General features: G+C 46.2%; 1 protein-coding gene across 1 annotated transcript; it reads right to left on the reverse strand.

The window, feature by feature from the left end:
- Positions 1-13,060: 13,060 nt before the first annotated feature.
- On the reverse strand, positions 13,061-13,717 carry LOC123098255 (histone H3.2). The gene has a single exon (XM_044520196.1). The coding sequence runs from the start codon at positions 13,617-13,619 to the stop codon at positions 13,209-13,211; it is 411 nt and encodes a 136-aa protein (XP_044376131.1). The 5' UTR covers positions 13,620-13,717; the 3' UTR covers positions 13,061-13,208.
- Between the last annotated feature and the right edge of the window lie 9,398 nt (positions 13,718-23,115).

A 23,115-nucleotide genomic window follows, 5' to 3' on the forward strand; every position in this document is an offset into this window, starting at 1 on the left:
GCAACTTGCATAGAATGCGCATGAATTTGAGGAAGTCACTTCTTCCATCCAAGCATAAGCTTCATGAACGAAACACGAAAGCATTTCTTACAAAGTTTCCAACACTAACTTAGATGTTCAACATGAATCATGGACAAGATGAAATTGTTGTCAATGGGCTCAACAACAAACCATCCAGGCTTCCGTGTAGATGGAATTCCATAATTAGGTGAACACGGTGATAGCATTGGTCAGACCAAAGGATGTAATGGTGTATGCCCGAGGGATCAACCACGAGTAAGACAACAGTACGAACATCGTTGGTTCTGATTTGATTTGAGGATAGCCCACACTCAAATCAAAGTTTGGACAAGATAATAGATCCAATAACTGATCACGAGGACCAATTGATGAAGATATCATCTTTCTTCAACACACACACACACACACAAAAAGATATCCCTTAACATGAACTAAGTCAGACAAGCTTTTATCTTCCAACTCTCCAAGTTGTTGTTTAGCTTAACCAACTAGCTCAGGGATATCCAACACAGATTCTTGGAGAATGGTTGGTTTAGAGGAAAACCAACTTGATCACGAGCTCAACATAACAGTCAGGGGACAACCTGGTAATACTTCTGAGAAGATATTCGGAAAATCACGAACCACCGATATGTTACTAAGCTCGAGAACAACCTTGCTTTTCAGGGCAAGATGATATGATCAAAAGAGTGAGGGATTGACACAATCCTAACTCATTGATCGAGGAGTGCACCAGAAATAAGGACGTAGCACGATCAATCTTAGGATGATGATTTAATAACCAACACGCTAAGAATGAGAATATTGTCCATTAACTACCAGGCAACACGGTTGCTAGGAGTATAGATTTCACACATCATGGTTCACTTGTCGGCATTCCGGTTGCAACAACACGGGACCGAGGAATGAAAAGGGATAGCAAGAAGTATCACTGCGTCGAAAATTCATGAGAGATGGTGCAATTCTCATGACAATCATGACATAAAGGGGGTAATACTCCGAGGTAGAACAGAACAAAAGCTGGATTGGCATTTTGATCTGCGGAATACAACTACTTTGACCAGTCCAAGAAATGGATGAGGTGCTGGAGTTTGTTTCTCCTAGTCATTCCGGAATAGAACGGCTTGACGGACCACAAAAATAATAGGCATCCATATCACGAATGCACAGCTAGTCCTGACTATCAATTGATAGACAGGGGTCAGAATACAACTAAAGAGAGACAACTCAAAGGAATATATGGTTTTCTGAGTTGCGGACGCATAGATTTAGTATGTCAAACGAGTTCAACATATTTCTTCCAGATAATCCATGCAGAAAGGTAGGACTGGCAGATTCATAATGCAAAATGGAAAACTCATCAAGAGCACTCTTATTGTGATGTTTTAGTTCAGGAGAGCTTCTGCCATAAGTAGTTCATGGTATTTGGAAGAGGGAAATACCACGGACCTGAAAGACTATCACAAAGGTTACTAATATCCTAAAGGAACGAGCAAACACTACCAACACGAGGTAAGCAGAGCGAATCTTGGGCTCAAGACCCCGAAATAGAATACCTACTAACTAAATGGCATCACGGGGTGCTTTAGAGAATGGCGGCCAGAATCATCACACTTGGGATACAAAGCATTGCTAGATTACTAGGTGGTTCTCTAGGACACCTAGGGTCATAATAATAGCTCCAACATGTACGTCGAGGCAATGGAGTACCTCAACTCAGCAATTAGTGTGGTTAATCTGGCCCAAAAGGATATCGGGATCGGAAAGAAGGGATTTGCAAACGCATAAGACTATTTAGAAACCTGGGATGACTCGGACAGCATAACGGCTGTAAATGCTCAAAAATATTTGAGACATCCTGCAAAATGGTAGCATAACCACTTAACATCACAATATCAAGGTTCTGAGATCAACTGTCAACACACAAAAGTAGTAGGAACTGAACTGGGCTTTAAACCATCAATCTTATAAGTCTACAAATTAGTAACACGCGATCCTGATAGATAGATGAGAAGGCCTAGTTCTTAATCCCCGTAGAAAAGAAGAGGTTGACTCAGATCAGAAGGGCATAACGTAAAGGAGTAAAAGGAGCCTTACGTTCCCTTCCACAATCAATTCCCTTACATAACTAAAGCATTTCTAGACTCAACTTCGACCAGTTTGGCTTGGTAATCCTACAAGCAGTCAGGCTCTGATACCAAAGATGTCAGGACCCCGATTCCAATTCACATCGATCTAGCCGGTAACACCTCATATCACTTTGCGGCCTCACGCACGGTATTCCCACGGGTGTCGCCTTACCATGGCCCGGGACCGTTTGCACCTTTTGGCTCACGTATATGATAGTGTTGCTAGCATCCATATGACAGAGAACCCGGGCCGACATGACTAGTCATGAACCCAAAGTGGCACTAACTTACGGGGACAGGCATACATGAATCAACATCGAGCATGTCGGTCAGCAGCGTGCAAATTCGGGTTGTGGCACTGGGCTAACAGGACTCCGGTGAACCGGGCTGTAGCAGGCTAGGCAGGACTCCGGATGTCACTGCGTGACATTTCCCTGAAGGGACAGACACAGGAACGAAGTGAATCACATGCCGACCAGTCAAGTGTTCCGGAACAGTAGTGCTGGGCTAGCAGGACTCCGGTGAACCGGGCTGTAGCGGGCTACTATGGCTCATGGAAGCACAAGACTACATTTCCCCATAAGAGAGGCTACCAAGGATAAACAACTGGGTTGTCGGATCCCACACATACCAAGCATTTCAATCATACACACAATATGCTCGATATGTGTAAATACAACATGGCATCACAACAAAACTCTATGACTCAAAGTATTTATTCATTAGGCTCCGAGGAGCGAGATATTACAAACATGGGTCTCATGACCCAACATTCAGAGCATACAAGTCAAAGCACATGCGAAAGCTTAACATGTCTGAGTACAGACATCTACAAATGAAAAGGGCTGAGAAGCCTGACTATCTACCAGATCCTGCCGAGGCACAAGATCGTAGCTGAGGTATCAAGCTAAATGTCGAAGTCCACGCGGAACTACTAGTGAGACTGAAGTCTCTCTGCAAAACATAAATTAAGCAAACGTGAGTACAAATGTACCCAGCAAGACTTACATCGGATCTAGCTACATATGCATCAGTATCAATAAAGGGGTGGTGGAGTTTAACTGCAGCAAGCCATCTTTGACTCGGTGGCTATCCTAAACTACGACTACAAATAACTCTTTTGAGTTGGCGCACACGAGTCCACATATTCACCATACCAATACACCACTATGGATCCGCTCCCGTCTCCCTACGAGAACGCCATCCGTAGCACTCAAGCTTATCTTGCGCATTTTAGAGTATCCACTTCCACTTGTCTATGAACTGTTATAGGCAACCCAGAAGTCCTTTACCGCGGACACGGCTATTCGAATAGATCATTTATAACCCTGCAGGGGTGTACTTCTTCACACATGTTTCCACCACTTAGCGTCTGCACACGACATGTGCTCGGCAGACTTCAAGCGAAAGCTGACGTGGGTGTAGACCACGACCTACCTAAACACTCAAGTCTCTAGTCCAGGTTTATCGCCTATCCAGGTTCCATCCGCAGGGAGTCCGGCCGAGGTTTCCACATACGGCCCCGAACGATGTGTGCAGGGTTCCCGAGACACAAAACGGGCGCCCGGTACACCGTGCCACGTGCCTACCGCATCACAGCCCACCCCTCGGGTCAGCGCTGCGCACGGCCTCCAGCATACTACAAACACCATAAACTACTTGCAACTCCTGGACAGAGGACTAGGGTGGTTAAGAAGTCGAGCGGGGTCATATTTCAGGGCCCAACGTGTGGTAGTAGCTGTTTCATGGATCACAAACACAGAACTCAGTTCCTGATACGGCTTCAATGAGACAACCCACTATGTACTCCTACATAGCCTCTCACCGCTATCTTTACCAAATCATGTTCACACACTTAGCTCACACACAGTAGGACATGTTCATCACCATTCCAATTCATCCCCGATGAATCAGACCTGACTCAACTCTAAGCAGTAGCAGGCATGACAACAAGCATGAATGAGTAGGCACATCAGGGCTCAAACAACTCCTACTCATGCTAGTGGGTTTCATCTATTTACTGTGGCAATGACAGGTCATGTAGAGGAAAAGGGGTTCAGCTACCGCATCATGTAACAGGTGAATCGATGTTGTCCTAATGTAGTAAAAGAGAGCAGGAGCAAGAGAGTGGGATTGTATCGGAATGAACAAGGGGGTTTTGCTTGCCTGGCACTTCTAAAGATAGCATTGGGTCTTCATCAGTGTCAACGATCACAGCGTCGGAACAACGTCTACCGAGGGGGAACAACACTGGCAAACAAAGAATAAACACAATCAATGCAATGCACAATATGATGCATGAACATGGCATGTATATGTGATGTTGTCTGTGCTAATGCAAACAGCAACAAGTTCAATGGAGCTCATTTGAATCAAGGATTCAAATGCAACTCCAAACTTAAGTATTTTAAATGCCCTTTATGTGTTTTCATCTATACAGCAGGTTTAGGTTGGTTTGTCATGCATGAAACTAGTACAGGTGGATAGATTGAATTTTTCTGATAATTTTTCATATATAAATTATTTCATTCTGAGCTACGGTTGATTTTATATGATTTTTAGAAGTTTTGGGAATTTTCTGAAAATAATAAATCATTTAAGATTTATTTAAATTCCAGAAAGGAATTATTGCGTCAGCATGACCTCACAGTGACGTCAGCAGGTCAATGGCTTGGTCCAGGTCAAACCTGACGTGTGGGGTCCACACGTCAATGACACGGTTAACTAACAGAGTTAATTAAAATTAAACTAAACCTAATCTAAATTAGTTAAGGCTTGGGCCCACATGTCAGTGGCACTTGCTCTAATTAGTGATTAAGTTAAAACTATTAGGGCGATGGGCCCATTAGTCAGTGACTATAGGTTGGTTAGCTCGCGGTGATTAGCACTAATCACGCGGCCACGTCGGCACGCCGGAGTTTGGCCGGCGACGACCAACGGGACGGCAGAGACGCGTCGGGTTCATGCTACAGGGCACCGTTTAGGGCGCGGTTGGGTTCTACGGCGAGCTGGATGGGTGCCGCATCCAGTGGTGCAAGCGGTTGGGTGCGGGGAGGCTGGGAACGACGGCGGCGATGACAACCGCGGTGGCCGGAGTTCGGACCTCAGCTAGAACGGCATTGCAGCGCACGGCAGGAACAGCGGGTGGGTGCTATGGACTCCTGACGGCGTGTTGAGCACGGTGACACGCTCAGTTGCGGCTATAGGTGACGGTGGCCACGGCGGAGACATGGCCGGCGGAGCCGAGCTCCCGGCCGTGATGGCCAACGGGGTTAGGGGGCAGCTAGAGTGACGTGGCTAAGGGGATAAGGAAGAGAAGCTCACGGGGAGTGCAGGAGTGGCCTCGGCGTGCTCGGGGAAGCACCGGAGCGAGCGAAGCAGCGAGGGGGATCTCCGGTGGCCGGCGACGAAGATGATGAAGATGGCGACGATGCAGGGCCTCTAGCGGGGCGTGTCTGGACGGAGAGGACGAGGGAGGCGCGGCGATGCTTGTTGACACGTCGGGGAGGCGAGGGGAGCACGGAGGCTGCGGCTACGGCGAGCGGCGGCGGCGAGCTTCGGTCAGGCAGAGAGGGAGAGAGAGCAGAGAAGGGGGTCGAGCTCGAGAGAGAGTGAGAGGCGACCAGGGGGATGTATGGCGTCGTGAGGGAGATCCAGGGCGACGAGGGAGCACGCAGGCAGGGTGGAGGTGGCCGGCGTGTGGCTGTGCGCGCCGGGCACGCGCCCCTGCCTACTGGCGCGAGGAGGAAGGCGACAGAGGGGCTGCGGTGGTGGGCTGGGCTGACTTTGCCCAGCTGGGCTGCTACAGTGGTGGGCCGGTTGGGGTGCCAGGTAAGTTCTCTCTCTTTCTCTTTTAATTCTTGTTTTCTATTTTTCTGCAACTTTGTGGCTTTATTAAAAATAATAAATCAATCCCAAAAATCATGAAACTGCTCATGACCACTGTTGGAAATATATCTTACAGTAAACATTTCAGTTTATGATTATTTGGACATTTAAAATATTTTATAGCATTTAAATGTTCAACTGCAAATAACATATGATTTAATCTAGTGACCTTATGATGTCCTAGAAAAGTGTGCACCATTTTTGTCACAGGTTCTAGACCAAGGCAAAGATGATGAACACTTTAGAAGGGCATTTCAGGTTCATTGAAAAAGATTTTAGTAAACCCTAGTTGGATTAAGGGGGGTGCTGGGGGTTCTGTCATCCCCATTTCAACTTCCTGAGAAAATTTAACATGATGACATGATGAACATGCAAGGACAAGCAAAGGGTAAGCTAGGGCTGTGACAGCAACGGTGCATACTCAGGGAGAACACTTATACCTTGAAATTTTAGTAAGGGGTCATCTTATAATGCTATCGCCGTACTAAGCAAAATAAGATGCATAAAAGATAAACATCACATGCAATCAAAATATGTGACATGATATGGCCATCATCATTTTGTGCTTTTGATCTCCATCTCCAAAGCACCATCATGATATCCACCGTCACCAGCTTGACACCTTGATCTCCAGTGGAGCGTCGTGGTCGTCTCTCCAACTATCGCTAACGCATAGTGATAAAGTAAAGCAATTACATGGCATTTTCATTACATACAATAAAGTGACAACCATAAGGCTCCTGCCAGTTGCCGATAACTTTTACAAAACATGATCATCTCATACAATAACGTATATCACATCATGTCTTGACCATATCACATCACAACATGCCCTGCAAAAACAAGTTACACATCCTCTACTTTGTTGTTACAAGTTTTACGTGGCTGCTACGGGGCTTCTAGCAAGAACCGTTCTTACCTACACATTAAAACCACAACGGCGATTTATCAAGTTTGCTGCTTTAACCTTCAACAAGGACCGACCGCAGTCAAATTCGATTCAACTAAAGTTGGAGAAATAGACACCCGCCAGCCACCTTTATGCAAAACTAGTTGCATATCTGACGGTGGAACCGGTCTCATGAACGTGGTCATGTAAGGTTGGTCCGGGCCGCTTCATCCAACAATACCGCCGAATAAAAATAAGACATTGGTGGTAAGCAGTATGACGATCACCGCCCAGAACTCTTTGTGTTCTACTCGTGCATATCATCTACGCATAGACCTGGCTCGGATGCCACTGTTGGGGAACGTAGCATACAATTCAAAAAAAATCCTACGCTCACGCAAGATCTATCTAGGAGATGCATAGCAATGAGAGGGGGAGAGTGTGTCCACATACCCTCGTAGAACAAAAGCGGAAGCGTTTGACAACGCGGTTGATGTAGTCGTACTTCTTCTCGTTCCGACCGATCAAGCACCGAACGTACGGCACCTCCCAGTTCTACACACGTTCAGCTCGATGACGTCCCTCGAACTCTTGATCCAGCAAAGTGTCGAGGGAGAGTTCCGTCAGGACGACGGCGTGGTGACGGTGATGGTGAAGTGATCTGCGCAGGGCTTCACCTAAGCACTACGAAGATATGACCGAAGGCGTAAACTATGGAGGGGGCGCCGCACACGGCCAATAATTGTTGGTGCGTGTTCTAGCGGTGCCCCCCCCCCCACTTCATATATATAGGTTGGAGAGGAGGAGAGGCAGCCAAGGGGGCGCCCCAAGTAGGAGGAATCCTACTTGGGGTCCTCCCAATTCGGCCTCCCCCCTTTCCTATTCCTATTCGAAGTAGGAAGGGAAGAGGGGGAAGGGGGAATCCTATTCCCTTTTTCCTTTCCTCCTTCCCCTTTTCTACTCCAATTTGGCCAGCCCATATGGGAGGGGCGCACCAGCCACTTAGGGGCTGGTATGTCCCCCTCTTGGCCCATTAAGGCCCATGTAGTTGCCGGGGGATGCTCGGAACCCCTTCCGGTGACCCGATATGCACCCGGTTCCCCCGGAACACTTCCGGTGTCCGAATATTATCGTCCAATATATGAATCTTTACCTCTCGACTATTTCGAGACTCCTCGTCATGTCCGTGTTCTCATCCGAGACTCTGAACAACATTCGGTCACCAAATCACATAACTCATATAATACAAAATCGTCATCGAACGTTAAGCGTGCGGACCCTACGGGTTCGAGAACTATGTAGACATGTCCGAGACACCTCTCCGGTCAATAACCAACAGCGGAACCTGGATGCTCATATTGGTTCCCACATATTCTACGAAGATCTTTCTCGGTCGTACCGTAATGACAACATATGTTATTCCCTTTGTCATATGTATGTTACTTGCCCGAGATTCGATCGTCGGTATCTTCATACCTAGTTCAATCTCCTTACCGGAAAGTCTCTTTACTCGTTCCATAATGCATCATCCCGTAACTAACTCATTAGTCACATTGCTTGCAAGGCTTATTATGATGTACATTACCGAGAGGGCCTAGAGATACCTCTCTGATACTCGGAGTGACAAATCCTAATCTCAATCTATGACAACCCAACAAACACCTTCGGAGATACCTGTAGAGTATCTTTATAATCACCCAGTTATGTTGTGACATTTGATAGCACACAAGGTATTCCTCCGGTATTCGGGAGTTGCATAATCTCATAGTCAAAGGAATATGTATAAGTCATGAAGAAAGCAATAGCAATAAAACTTGATTATGCTAAGCTAATGGATGGGTCTTGTCCATCACATCATTCTCCTAATGATGTGATCTCGTTCATCAAATGACAACACATGTCTACGGTTAGGAAACTTACCCATCTTTGATTAACGAGCTAGTCTAGTAGAGGCTTACTAGGGACACCGTGTTTTGTCTATGTATCCACACATGTATCAACTTTCCGGTTAATACAATTCTAGCATGAATAATAAACATTTATCATGATATAAGAAAATATAAATATCAACTTTAGTATTGCCTCTAGGGCATATTTCCTTCAGTCTCCCACTACTAGATGAAACACACAACTTGCTGACATAAAAAAACTCACAACTTGCTGACAAAAAAAACTTATCTAAACACTAACACACCACTGATAAAGCAAATAACACACAACACTCACACCTAGACAACACCCACAACCCCAAACAGCAAGCAAATAATCCATTAGTCACTGACAAAAAGCCTTTTCTGCATTTGGCCACTACAAAAAATGAAACCACTAAAAAAAGGTATGGGTTGCGATGAAGCACCACCTCCCAATTGCAAAGAATCCAAACCCGTCACATCCAAACAATGAAAGCCCAATGAGTACATATCTCAGGATGTGATGCACCGAAACACTACTTTGGCCACACACAAAAATTTGAAGCCCATCACTATGAATGTGGGATTTGTTGCGCTCAGTGGAACGAAAACCCAATTCGGTTCGAGGCTCATCTGGACCCGTTAAAAAAATCAAAAAATACTAAAAAATCCAAATTTCTTTTGTGTGGTAGACAAGTCTATGCGTGAGGTTCGCTCCAAATTTCAACTTATTTGGATATCTGAGCAGCTCTCAACAAAAAAAAATCTGGTCAGTACAGTGTGTGAACTGTAAACCTTTTTTACAGACCCTGCATTTGTCTTTTTTGCTGAGAGTTTCTTAGATGTCCAAATGAGTTGAAACTTGGAGTGCACCTCACGCATAAAATTATCTACCACACACAAAAAATTGAAATTTTTTTGAATTTTTTTAGCATTTGTTTTGATTTTTTTCGTCAGGGCGAGTGCAAATGAGCTTGGGAGCAAAAACGCCGCACTGTCGGTGGAATAGTTACTCTGAAACTCTTCATGAAACTAAGCAAATCAACTTGCAAGCGCGACCTTCTACTGTGCAACGAGCCCTACGCTCGAGTAGAGCTCCCCTGCCCCAATTGGCAGCTCTGATGTGCCCCTCCGCCCCCAAGAGCACCGCTCGACAAGCCCCTTTGCACGCGTCCCCCGCCCGATTTGCACACCCCATTCTTGCGTCAGCTTCGTCGTTCCGAAAGATCGGCATCGCGAGGACCGTCGCATCAGGTGGTTCGGTTAGATCTGAGTGTTGCTCAAATTTGGTCAGGGAATAAATGTTGCAACCTCTTTCCCTTTCCAGGTCGCAGAATAGGTACGCGAGACGCGAACGGCCTGGGCCTAGTTGCAGTGCACTGGCTGATTGGGCACGCGCGACACACGAGAGTCGCACGATCTCGAACAATTGGACGTCTCACGAGGAGGTTCGCGCCAGTCAAAAAATCAATCGGTTGAAAAACTTGAAATAAAGGGTTTTCTTTTGTATTACTCAGTGCACAAATGAGACCGTTCTCAATGATCTTGGACATGTGTATAAATGACCCTCAAATAAACTAAGTTGTACGACATCAACGTTTTTTATATATACTATGAACATCCTAATTCTTTTTTCTTTTTGTTCGCGGGGAATCCTAATATTCTTTTCATTTGTTCAAAACTCTCCGTTCTTGTTTATCTATCCTAATTTTTTGAATGAAAATATACATAATGTGTTCATCCGCGCCATAATATCGAAGCACGTGATTCCATCTAGTAGTTGAATACTACAATTAATCAGAACCAACGACTATTGAAAGCTGTAGTAAAATATAAGAACCACCGAGATCTCGTCCTCTTTATGGATTCAATGAACCACATCATTTCTTCTCTTAACTAAGTAATGGTTTGTGATAAGCGCCGGCTCCGAAAGGGAGGTTGATTCCTTTCGAAACAGGGTGGGGAGGGGGGATATGAGTCCTCCTACTTCCCGACCCGCGCCCTAGAAAGCGATGTGACACGCGCCCCCGGCTGCCCCACGCGCCAATTTGAGCCAGCCCAGGTGCAGGTTGGGCGCTCCAATTTTCCATTTTTCTTTACTTCAATAATTCTTCACGAATCTCAAATTTGAAAAATAGAAGTTTGGATTTCAAATAGTGTTCTTCATTTTAAAAAGGAAATTATGAAAAGAAAAATTCCAAATTTTACGAATTCGAATATGTTTGGGATATCATAAAATGTTCACGATTAAAAAAACTAAATTCAGTTATTTTGTGAATTTTTAAAAAATGTTCCCAAAATTTAAACAGTGTTCTTCAATTGTTCATGAATTCAAAAAATGTTCACGACTTTTTAAAATATTTTCAATCCAAAAGTTTTATGATTTTAGAAAAATCCCAAAATTTGAATAGCGTTCGTCGATTGTTCATAAATTCAAAAAATGTTCGGCATTTCATAAAATGTTCATGATCTTTTCTAAAATATTATTTTACAAAAATATAAGTAATGTTCGGCGATTTTTCATGAATTCAAAAAATGCTGACAATTTTTTATAAATATTTTGAATTCAAAATGTTTGAGAATTTTATAATTTGTTGCCAAAATTTAAATAATGTTCATCGATTGTTCATGAATTGAAAAAAATTGTCAATTAAAAAATTGTTCATGAACTTCAAAAATTGTTTGTGAATTTCAAATTTTGTACCCAAATTATTAAAAAATCACCTATGTAAGACGATTCAAAAAATGTTCTTGAATTCAAAAGTTGTTCGTCAATTAAAAAAATCGTCGCAAATTACAAAAATTACCCATCCATTCAAAAATGTTCATGAATTTCAAAAAATTATTCATCGATTCAAAAAATGATCGTCACTTCCAAAAATTGCTCCTGGATTTAAAAATGTTATGTTACTGATGTATGAGAAACAAGTGATAAATGATAAGGTAGGTGTTTGTTTACTTCTCAAGAACGTGATGATTGGGTGGTCAGTCATGACGCCGTGATGGAGTGGTTTGTAATCCTGAACGTTGTCTTACTGGGTTTTTTGGATATGAAAAATCAGGTATGAAAGCTCCTTGATTCGGAAAAGAAAGACAATTAATCAATGTGCTAAGCAGCAATTACCATACTTCTAAGGCCCTTTACCAGCAGGTGTTCCAACCAGAGAATCCAACACCAAAAATACAAAGAAAAACGTGTTATTCACCAGAAGAGAAGATGAACATTTGCTTGTATCACGTGGATGTGCTCCCTCAAATGGAAAAAAGGCGCTCCCGGCAACCAAATGGGGGCAGTCCCTTTGTTTTTAATTCAGTGTCAATTTGAGTCATGTGGACAAACCGACCGTCCAAGTGTACCTGCGGTTCACCACGTATGCATTTAAGTAGCTCTAATGCGGAATTGCAATGGTATTTTTCAAAAGAGGAAAGCTGCATTGGCATCTTTCAAATTGGAGAAAATTGGAGTGGCATCTTTCCAGTTAACCCCAAAACAAGACATAAGCATGGAAACAAGAAAGTTTGAGTAAGTGCCTATTATGATCCTCATGTCCTAGTTTATGCATCAGAATTGATTGTTGTCGTGTGTCAAGAAAAAAAATACATGCAACAATTCTGCTAGGATCTGTATGCGGGCAAAACCACAACTCTCAATGACTCGCTCAACTCTGAATCTGGAACAGACAAAATATACTAATTTTGATAAATCTCTTCAAATAACACATTGAAAGACATGGATCTAATAGCACCACATGGGAAAATGGTGTTTCAGTGGCATAATAGAGCATCACGATAAAACAGGTATGCTAAAATATTTGTCAGTCCATATGAGCAAGCTTCCCATGTGTTGATGCACATATGAGCTGTTTCAGAATTGATTGGTAGCTGCACAAGAAACCAGCAGATTGCCATTTTACTTATAATAACCAGCAGATTGCACAAGAAATCCGCGGTAAATAGTGAACTGTATACGGGATTACTAGTTTAGTTACTCAAAAGAGAACATCACATCAGCAATTTCACTTCACCTATATGTGCTCAGAGATCCCAACCTAAATTTCCAAGAAACTCGTAGTGGCCAAAAGACAACATGAAACTGCAGCACGAGATGCACTACCAGATCGCAGCAACCAAATGGGAATCTTACTTACAGTGAACCCACATAAGCAGACCATCAAGCATACAAGATCTAGCAGCAAAAAGAAAATGGAGAACAGCAAGCCAGATTTTGCATAAAAGATGTGTGATTCCATTAATCAAACCAGAGATTTGAACAATCGATGGCATCCACAGGACATACAAGGAGGGCAAACAACTACAGAATCATAGACAGCTGCTAGCAACCAAGCGAAGCGGGCAGGGCGCGTGCGGAGCCTAGGCGCGCTCCCCACGGATGCGGCGCGCGAGCTGGATGTCCTTGGGCATGATGGTGACGCGCTTGGCGTGGATGGCGCAGAGGTTGGTGTCCTCGAAGAGGCCGACGAGGTAGGCCTCGGCGGCCTCCTGCAGGGCGGAGACGGCGGAGGACTGGAAGCGGAGGTCGGTCTTGAAGTCCTGGGCGATCTCCCGGACGAGGCGCTGGAAGGGGAGTTTGCGGATGAGCAGCTCCGTGCTCTTCTGGTACTTGCGGATCTCGCGGAGGGCGACGGTCCCCGGGCGGAAGCGGTGGGGCTTCTTCACGCCGCCGGTGGCCGGGGCGGACTTGCGCGCCGCCTTGGTCGCCAGCTGCTTCCTCGGCGCCTTGCCGCCGGTGGACTTGCGCGCCGTCTGCTTCGTGCGGGCCATCGGGGCTGGGGGGGTCGGATGCGAGGGGAGGGATGATGCTGCTGCTACGGTTTGGGGATTGAGATTGAGATTTCTCGCGGTGGTGGATAAGTGGAGGGATGGAGGGATTTAAATAGGATCTGATGCTTTGCGCGCGACGATTTTGGGGTTTGGATTTCGCCGGGCGGGAGGCGGAGGGCGGCACGGGCGCCGTTGGATCGCTTCTGAATGGAGGGTGGGGATTCGAATTTGCGGCCGTCACGCGGATCGCCATCCGTGCGCCTCATGAGCGGTACTGCTGTGGTCTGTGGACGACCGGAACTAATACACATAGGAATTTCTCAAGGATTGATCATCATTTCATTTCAAAACGAAAAACAAACTAAGCTCAATTCCAGAGCAATTTGTTACAAGGATGGTAAAAATGTTAGATGGAACGTGGTAGGATCGATTTTTTTTACCACGTGCTCGTTGACCTCTCCGGCATCAGTCTTACCTATCTTGTTCCATGGAAATGTATTAGAGCTTTTCTGAATCTCTCTTGATTAATCGCATCATGAAGCTGATAAAAATAAACACTAGAACACCCATGTCGATGAATCCATCCTCTCCCTCGTTGTGCTAATCAGACAAGCTTCCTCCTTGGGCGTCAGCATCTGAGAGACCATTGTTTACGTGACCGACCTTCTTCATTGATGCCATAATCGTAATGTTTTCACGGTCACCTTTTTTCTGTGGATCGCCGGAGGCGAGCTCCCACACCTGACTATATTACTCAAAGAGCTACAGATAGCCGCAGGCCACATAGTCACAATACTACATAGGCACGTGTAAACGTGAGGTGAGGAAGAACCGTCACGAGAAGACGGCCTCCTTGTCGAGAAGACGGCCTCCTTGTCGGATGGCTTAGATATCTTGTGTGACCATAAACCAATGACTGCTATGATGAGCTTGAGAGTAGATAGCTAAGTATGTGTCTTGGTCTTTAAATGTCTTGCGTTCTGTGTGTCCCATATACGACATGGCACTGGTAGCAGAACAAAAGGCCATGCCTCTGGTGGTGGACCAACATGCATGACTACATCTCATAGATCATTAGTGGATGGTGAAGCCGGAGCGATGCCCAGTCGCTACTGAACCCTATTAGCGAAAGGGCAAGTGGTGAAGAGGTGTGCGGCATCCTCAGGGGCAATGTTGCGTCTTGGGCGGTCCTGGGCAGTTGTGTTGTTCTTGTGCGCGAGGTTAGCCATGGTGTTAAGCCGATCTCGGAAGTCAAGTCAAGCAAAAAAACTTTAATCCGGTTGGGTACTCTTAACTCCCAGATAATCTTAGCGTTGACATATTCTTCAGGTTCTCGTGGTATTGTCTTGGTGAGAACGGATTTTCAACTCCCGGGTGTCGGGACACCCCCTGCTTCTCCTGCCTCGTGAACTGATCTCTGTTCTGTTATTCCGTTGTAATTTGCAGTGCGCCAGCTGATGCACATGGGCCTTGCCACTGTACTGCATGCAGGGATCCATCCCATCACTGTGCACTTTTTCTTTACTTGTCTGGATATGAGAAGTTAGGTTTTATTCTAACGTGACAAGTAGACAACTCTCTCTCTCTCTCTCTAAACCTTGCATGCAACTCCCTCCCTTGCATGCAACACACTAGTATCTCTCTTTTAATAACTCGGCATGCAGCAGACAACTCTCTCTCTCTTAACCTTGCATGCAACACACTCTCTCTCCTACCATTTGCGTGCAACACACACTCTCCTTTTATTTATTTCAATTCTTACAATCTTGAGTCATGTGATATGGGTGGGCCGCATGCAGAATCTATATGCTGTCACTTCATCCATGACCGCATGACCTCCTGCCAGCCTAGCCCTGCCAAACTTGGTTCCGCATGCAAAAAAGCCTGCCTAATTACGCTGCTACTGCAATGCGTCTGTAACTGGATAGAGGCTGCACGAATCTTATTGCCACTGGACGGACAGATTGGAGGGTGCCTAGACTCCCGGGTGCCATCATACCTTTTCGATTATTCTTGTATGCACCTTTTGTTGAGAATAGATGGCCCCTGGTGAGGAAGCGAATGTCCTGATCAACCGACGCCATGAAATCCTGCAGCAAAGACACTAGAGACACAAATTCTAAAGCAACAACAGATGTTAGGCGGTTACGCAGGTTAGTTTCTAAACCATAACACGCAACATTTGCCACTCTAACACACTGACTAATGGAGTGGGAGGAGAGCCATGGGAAGGTAGAGGCTAGGGGCGTTGGTGTAATCCAAGTGTCAGACCAAAAGTAAGGGGATGAGCAATTGTTTGTTAGGACAAAGGAATTTTTCTGAAACAGGGGGATTTGTGAGTTGATGGCTTTGCATATGAATGATTGGTTAGAAGCGTCAGCAACAAAAGCATCTGGGTGTTGCATGGAAACTAATGTAGCCAAGGAGTGGGGGAGGGTAGTAATGATATGACAACAAGTTTCATGAGCGGACAATTATTTTGAACATGCAATTTTTTAATCCCTAAACCACATACAAAAAGGTTTGCAAACATATTGCACGCGGTGAGGCATTGAGCCCCTGAACAAGTGTCCTCAGCTGTCCAAAATGAAGGCACGCCCAAGAGCATCAATATTTAAAAGAATGGAATTAGAAAGACACGCATAAAATAGGTTAAAAGTGAGTCAAGTACCGTCGTGACAAGTATTAACCTATCCCCGTTAGCTAACAGTTTGGCATGCCGACCTAATAGATTTTTTTTTGAAACATTCTATAATCTGTTGGGTGGCGTGAATAGTGACAGAGGTAGTCCTAGATACTTATGCGTGAAAGAGGAAACTGAGCAATCTAGGATGGAGGCTATGGAGCATTGAGTAAGTTGGTCGATATGTAGAGGGACAAAGCTTGTTTTCGAGAAGTTTATAGTGAGCCCATTTGGCTAATGTGAAGTCATCGATAAAGGTTTTCAGTGTAGAGGTGGTCGTGGGTGAGGCATTAACAATGATTAATGTATCATTGGCATAGGGTCATGGGTGCTAGACGTGAGAACAAGGGGTGGTATAGTTGTGTGAAATGAATGTATTGCGTGATAAGCTCCTGGAGAAGATCCATGCACTCATGGTCACGTTAAAAAATGGCTTCCTCTTTTCTGAAACAAAAAGGCACCAAAGCCCCATATATTGCAGCTCATAAACAAATTATAAGGTGAAATACAATGCCTCATGGAAATGTCTGACACAGAACTTGAATAACACGATATGGCCTATTCTTTTCAGCTGATCAAACGCAAATAAAGATAAGTTCAACACGATGGTTTAGAAACCTCGTGTGCGAAGTTGTGGGGAACACCATTAAATCTCTAGGGATATGAAAAACTTGGGCCTACTAATCCTTTGTGACGGAAATGGGTTCTACCAGATTTTGTTTTATGATCCACGAGGTTTTCTCCGAAGCAATGCTCTTGTTCTCCTCCCACTCTCGCCGAACTCAAGTTATATTTCAAAATGGTGACATGAGATATGTCAGAGGAGAAAAGCAATCTTTGTTGCAGGCAGAAGAGTATAAGCTTTTTAGCCTTGGGGGTCTCGTCCTCTATCATACAACACTGGCACATGTGGTCTTTCTGCATCATTGTTGGCTAGGGATGCCCGTGCCTCGGGGTCGGTGTGGAAGTCGAAGCAATGGCTTCAAAATTCGCCTTGTAGGATGGGTTGCTTAGGAGGCAAACTCGATGGCTCGTTCATTGTGTAGCCTCATGGCTGATGTGTGCGTTGATGTGCTTTGTAAGTTGGAGCAGCGGCTTCAGATCATGTTGTAGGGTTTCGTCTCTGGCTCCTTGGACAGTAGGGTTGTCACCTCATTTGGAACACAACCTTGAGGCTAGTGTGCTTGTGTGGTTTGTAAGCCGAAGCGGTGGTTCCAGGTTGTGTGGTAGGGTGTCGCCTCTGGTTTCTTGGGAGACAAAGCCGTTGACTCATTTGGAGTGCACCTCGAAGCTGGATGTGTGGGTATTTAGATTTCAAACATTTTTCTTATAATTTGGTTGTCTGAGGACCCCCCCCCCCTCGCGTTGCCCATCCAGGAACTCGCAAACTCCCTCACGTCACCACCCTAGGGCGACGCCGGGGCAATCCCTAGCGCCACCAGCCCTCCTAGCAGCGTGATTTGTGTCACCGCTGCTGCCGGTTGATGACCCACAAGTATAAGGGATCAATCATAGTCCTTTTGATAAGTAAGGGTGTCGAACCCAACGAGGAGGAGAAGGAAATGGCAAGTAGTTTTCAGCAAGGTATTCTCTGCAAGCACTGAAATTATAAGTAACGAGTAGTTTGATAGCGAGATAATTTGTAACAAGCAAGTAACTGTAACTGTAACAAAAGTGCAGCAAGATAGCCCAATCCTTTTGAGGCAAAGGACAGGCCAAAACGGTCTCTTATGATAAGCAAAACGTTCTTGAGAGTACACGGGAATTTCATCTAGTCACTTTCATCATGTTGGTTTGATTCGTGTTTGCTACTTTGATAATTTGATATATGGGTGGACCGGTGCTTAGGTGCTATTCTTACTTGAACAAAACTCCTACTTATGATTAACCCCTCGCAAACATCCGCAACTACGAGAAAAGTATTAACAAAAAATCTAACCATAGCATTAAACTTTTGGATTCAAATCAATCCCTTACGAAGTAGCGCATAAAGTAGGGTTTAAGCTTCTATCACTCTCGCAACCCATCATCTAATAACTACTCCACAATGCATTCCCTTAGGCCCTAACAAGGTGAAGTGCCATGTAGTCGACGTTCACATGACACCACTAAGGGAATCACAACATACATACCACCAAAATATCAAACACATATCAAATTCACATGATTACTTGCAACTAGATTTCTCCCGTGACCTCAAGAACAAAAGTAACTACTCATAAATGATAATCATGCTCAAGATCAGAGGGGTATTATATAGCATAATGGATCTGAACATATAATCTTCCACCAAATAAACCATATAGTAATCAACTACAAGATGCAATCAACACTACTAGTCACCCCCAAGCACCAATCTAAGGTTCCGGTACAAAGATTGAACACAAGAGATGAACTAGGGTTTGAGAGGAGATGGTGCTGTTGAAGATGTTGATGGAGATTGCCCTCCCCAAGATGGGAGAGTTGTTGGCTGTCGATGTACAAAAGTAGGGGCACTCCTTTTTACCCCTTTACTTGTGCACGGGCAGTCGGAGCCGCGCCCATAGCCACACTAAGTAGGGCAGAAGAGGGAAGCTGGAGCACAAGGTAACCAAAGCAACGCCAAGACCAAGAGACACAAAGAGCCAGAGGGCGAGGCGGACTCCCCCGGCAAGGCCCTTGCCGGGCAGTCTCCGCGGCCCCGGCAAGAGCCTTGCCAGGGCAACTTGCCCAACACCAGCAGAGCGAGCCACCCTTGAGCCCGAGGGTTCCAATGCCGCCACAACCACATTGGAACCAAGGCTCGGGAGGCACTTTTGTGGTAGCATGCAGATCATAAACACACAAGATCAGATGAGGACCAGAAGACGACGATCCTCGGCGGGATCCTAGCCGAGGAAATCCACGAGACCCCCGGCAAGACCCTTGCCGAGGACGACCACGATGCCACGGCAAGACCCTTGCCGGGCCCCGGCAATGCCCTTGCCGAAGACACCTACAGGGCCGCAGCCAGGCCCGCGTCTGCCAAGGCTCCACCATCGTTCTCATGCAGCTGCCAGCCCGACCAGCTGGGCAGGCACCTGCGTGGCGACATGCAGCTTCCAGGCCAGCTCAGCAAACGCCTATGTGGTGGCATGCAAATCTTCGTGAAGACCCTACCACCACGCCATCTCAGCAGCCTGCCAGCTTACATGGCGCTGCAGGCACCGCTGGCGTGGACGCGTGTCCGAGCAAGGTGAGGCGGCGATAGACGGGACGGGCCCCGTTGCTATCCCCAGTAAAGGAACGAGACACCTAAGGGGGCGCATTGAATGCGTCTTGTCCCGTAATGACAGGCGATAAGCTTGTGTACTGTACACCTTTCCACCTCCTGTGTGCCACTGTGGCAACCCCTTTTGCCTATAAAAGGAGGCCCGAGGCGACCAGGAGAGGGATTCGGATCTTTTGGGCTAGACACGCACAGTAGCTAGTTCAAGAACTCAAGAACACTCAAATACATACACCAAAGCGGGACTAGGGTTTTACGCATCCCCGCGGCCCGAACCTGGGTAAACGATCTTTGTGCTGGCTCCTAGACCTGCTCTTTGCACAACCCCGCGCCCGCCAACCATAGAAGGGATCCCAGTGATCCCATAGGTGTCGTTCCCACCGACATCTTTGGTGCGCTAGGTAGGGGACGCAGTTGTGAGAATCTGGTCTAGCAGTTAGTCTAGCACTTCTTGACCACCATGGCTCCCAAGAAGAAGACGATCACAGCGATCGGTTCGTCGGGAGCCGAACAGCCCGTACCAGTGCGGGCGAGTGGCGAGGCGGTCGCGGACGGAAGCCGAGGCACGGCCTACGAACACCCGCATCGCTCCGGTAGTCAAAGCGGGGCGAGCGGTGACGTTCGTGCGCGAGACGACGGTCCGCACGCCGCCAAATCCAAAGACGGAGCCGGGCCCCCACAGGCGGCGCGAGGCCCTCCAGGGGCGGCGTCGTGCTGCCTACGGGCGGCGCGGTGACCTCCAAAACGCCTACGCCGGTGCCCACGACGCGCTCCTCCCAGGTTGCGCGCGATGAGCAGCGTCACCATGCCGGTGACCCTGGGCGCCGCCGCGGGAAGAGTCTTGCGCTTCATGCGCGGGACGTGGAAGGCCAGCATGCACGCCGAGACGCTGGCAAAAATGGCGCACAACCGCCAGGCCGTGATAGAGCTCCTTCTAACGTGGTTAGAAGTCGGAGTGCATCACGGTCCACGCAGCTTTCGCCGCCGCCCACGCCGACCGAAGCCTTGGCGCGCGCAGTTGCTCCTCGACTTTCCCCCTGCTGCGGAAAAGCTCGACGAGTGGAGAGCCACCATACGGAGCCTCGTCGGCGTTGCCAACAAAGATGAGCCACGACCAGCGGGGCCCTTTGGCCGGTGCTCCGTCGAGCCACCGCATGCCAGTGGTGGAAGGACTTGAGGTGCTACTGCCATGGTGCACTCTCCTCCGCCACGCCAGCCACCGCGGGTGCCGGTCCGTCGTGATGACGCTTGTGACAACATTTCCATAGTGTCCTCCGACCCACGGACCCACCGCGATCAGCGCCAAGTTCTTTGGGAGCGAGCCCATGAAGACGCTCGAACCACCATCGAGCGTCGGCGCGATGCGCGCCACCAGTCAGATAGGCGGGTGGGGCCCTGCTACCTCTTGAGCACTGCGTTGGTTTTCCCTTGAAGAGGAAAGGGTGATGCAGTAAAGCAGCGTAAGTATTTCCCTCAGTTTTTGAGAACCAAGGTATCAATCCAGTAGGAGGCCACGCACGAGTCCCTCACACCTACACAAACAAATAAATCCTCACAACCAACGCGATAAGGGGTTGAATCCCTACACGGTCACTTACGAGAGTGAGATCTGATAGATATGATAAGATAATATTTTTGGTATTTTTATGATAAAGTGCAAAGTAAAATAGAAAGCAATAAAAATAACTAAGTGTTGGAAGATTAATATGATGGAAAATAGACCCTGGGGCCATAGGTTTCACTAGTGGCTTCTCTCAAGAGCATAAGTATTTATGGTGGGTGAACAAATTACTGTTGAGCAATTGACAGAATTGAGCATAGTTATGAGAATATCTAGGTATGATCATGTATATAGGCATCACGTCTGAGACAAGTAGACCGACTCCTGCCTGCATCTACTACTATTACTCCACACATCGACCGCTATCCAGCATGCATCTAGAGTATTAAGTTCATAAGAACAGAGTAACGCTTTAAGCAAGATGACATGATGTAGAGGGATAAACTCATGCAATATGATATAAACCCCATCTTGTTATCCTCGATGGCAACAATACAATACGTGCCTTGCTGCCCCTACTGTCACTGGGAAAGGACACCGCAAGATTGAACCCAAAGCTAAGCACTTCTCCCATTGCAAGAAATATCAATCTAGTAGGCCAAACCAAACTGATAATTCGAAGAGACTTGCAAAGATAACCAATCATACATAAAAGAATTCAGAGAAGATTCAAATATTGTTCATAGATAAACTTGATCATAAACCCACAATTCATCGATCTCAACAAACACACCGCAAAAGAAGATTACATCGAATAGATCTCCACGAGAGAGGGGGAGAACATTGTATTGAGATCCAAAAAGACAGAAGAAGCCATATAGCTAATAACTATGGACCCGAAGGTCTGAGGTAAACTACTCACACATCATCGGAGAGGCTATGGTGTTGATGTAGAAGTCCTCCGTGATTGATGGCCCCTCCGGCGGAGCTCCGGAAAAGGCCCAAGATGGGATCTCACGGGTACAGAAGGTTGCGGCGGTGGAATTAGGGTTTTGGCTCCGTATCTGGTAGTTTGGGGGTACGTAGGTATATATAGGAGGAAGGAGTACGTCGGTGGAGCAACAGGGGGCCCACGAGGGTGGAGGGCGCACCCAGGGGGGTAGGCGCGCCCCCCTACCTCGTGCCCTCCTGGTTGATGTCTTGATGTAGGGTCCAAGTCCTCTGGATCACGTTCGTTCCGAAAATCACGTTCCCGAAGGTTTCATTACGTTTGGACTCCGTTTGATATTCTTTTTCTGCGAAACTCTGAAATAGGCAAAAAACAGCAATTCTGGGCTGGGCCTCCGGTTAATAGGTTAGTCCCAAAAGTAATATAAAAGTGTATAATAAAGCCCAATAATGTTCAAAACAGAATATAATATAGCATGGAGCAATAAAAAATTATAGATACGTTGGAGACGTACCAAGCATCCCCAAGCTTAATTCTTGCTCGTCCTCGAGTAGGTGAATGATAAAAACAGAATTTTTGATGTGGAATGCTACTTGGCATAATTTCAATGTAATTCTTCTTAATTGTGGTATGAATATTCAGATCCGAAAGATTGAAGATAAAAATTCAATATTGACATAAAATAATAATACTTCAAGCATACTAACTAAGCAATTATGTCTTCTCAAAATAACATGCCCAAAGAAAGTTCATCCCTACAAAATCATATAGTTTAGTCATGCTCCATTTTCGTCACACAAGAATGCTCTCATCATGCACAACCCCGATGACAAGCCAAGCAATTGTTTCATACTTTAGTAATCTCAAACCTTTTCAACTTTCACGCAATACATGAGCGTGAGCCATGGATATAGCACTATGGGTGGAATAGAATATAATGATGGGGGTTATGTAGAGAAGACAAAAAGGGAGAAAATCTCACATCAACGAGGCTAATCAATGAGCTATGGTGATGCCCATCGATTGATGTTAATGCAAGGAGTAGGGATTGCCATGCAACGGATGCACTAGAGCTATAAATATATTAAAGCTCAACAAAAGAAACTAAGTGGGTGT

Source organism: Triticum aestivum, chromosome 4D (assembly GCF_018294505.1).
Source record: "Triticum aestivum cultivar Chinese Spring chromosome 4D, IWGSC CS RefSeq v2.1, whole genome shotgun sequence".
Lineage (NCBI taxonomy): Eukaryota > Viridiplantae > Streptophyta > Magnoliopsida > Poales > Poaceae > Triticum > Triticum aestivum.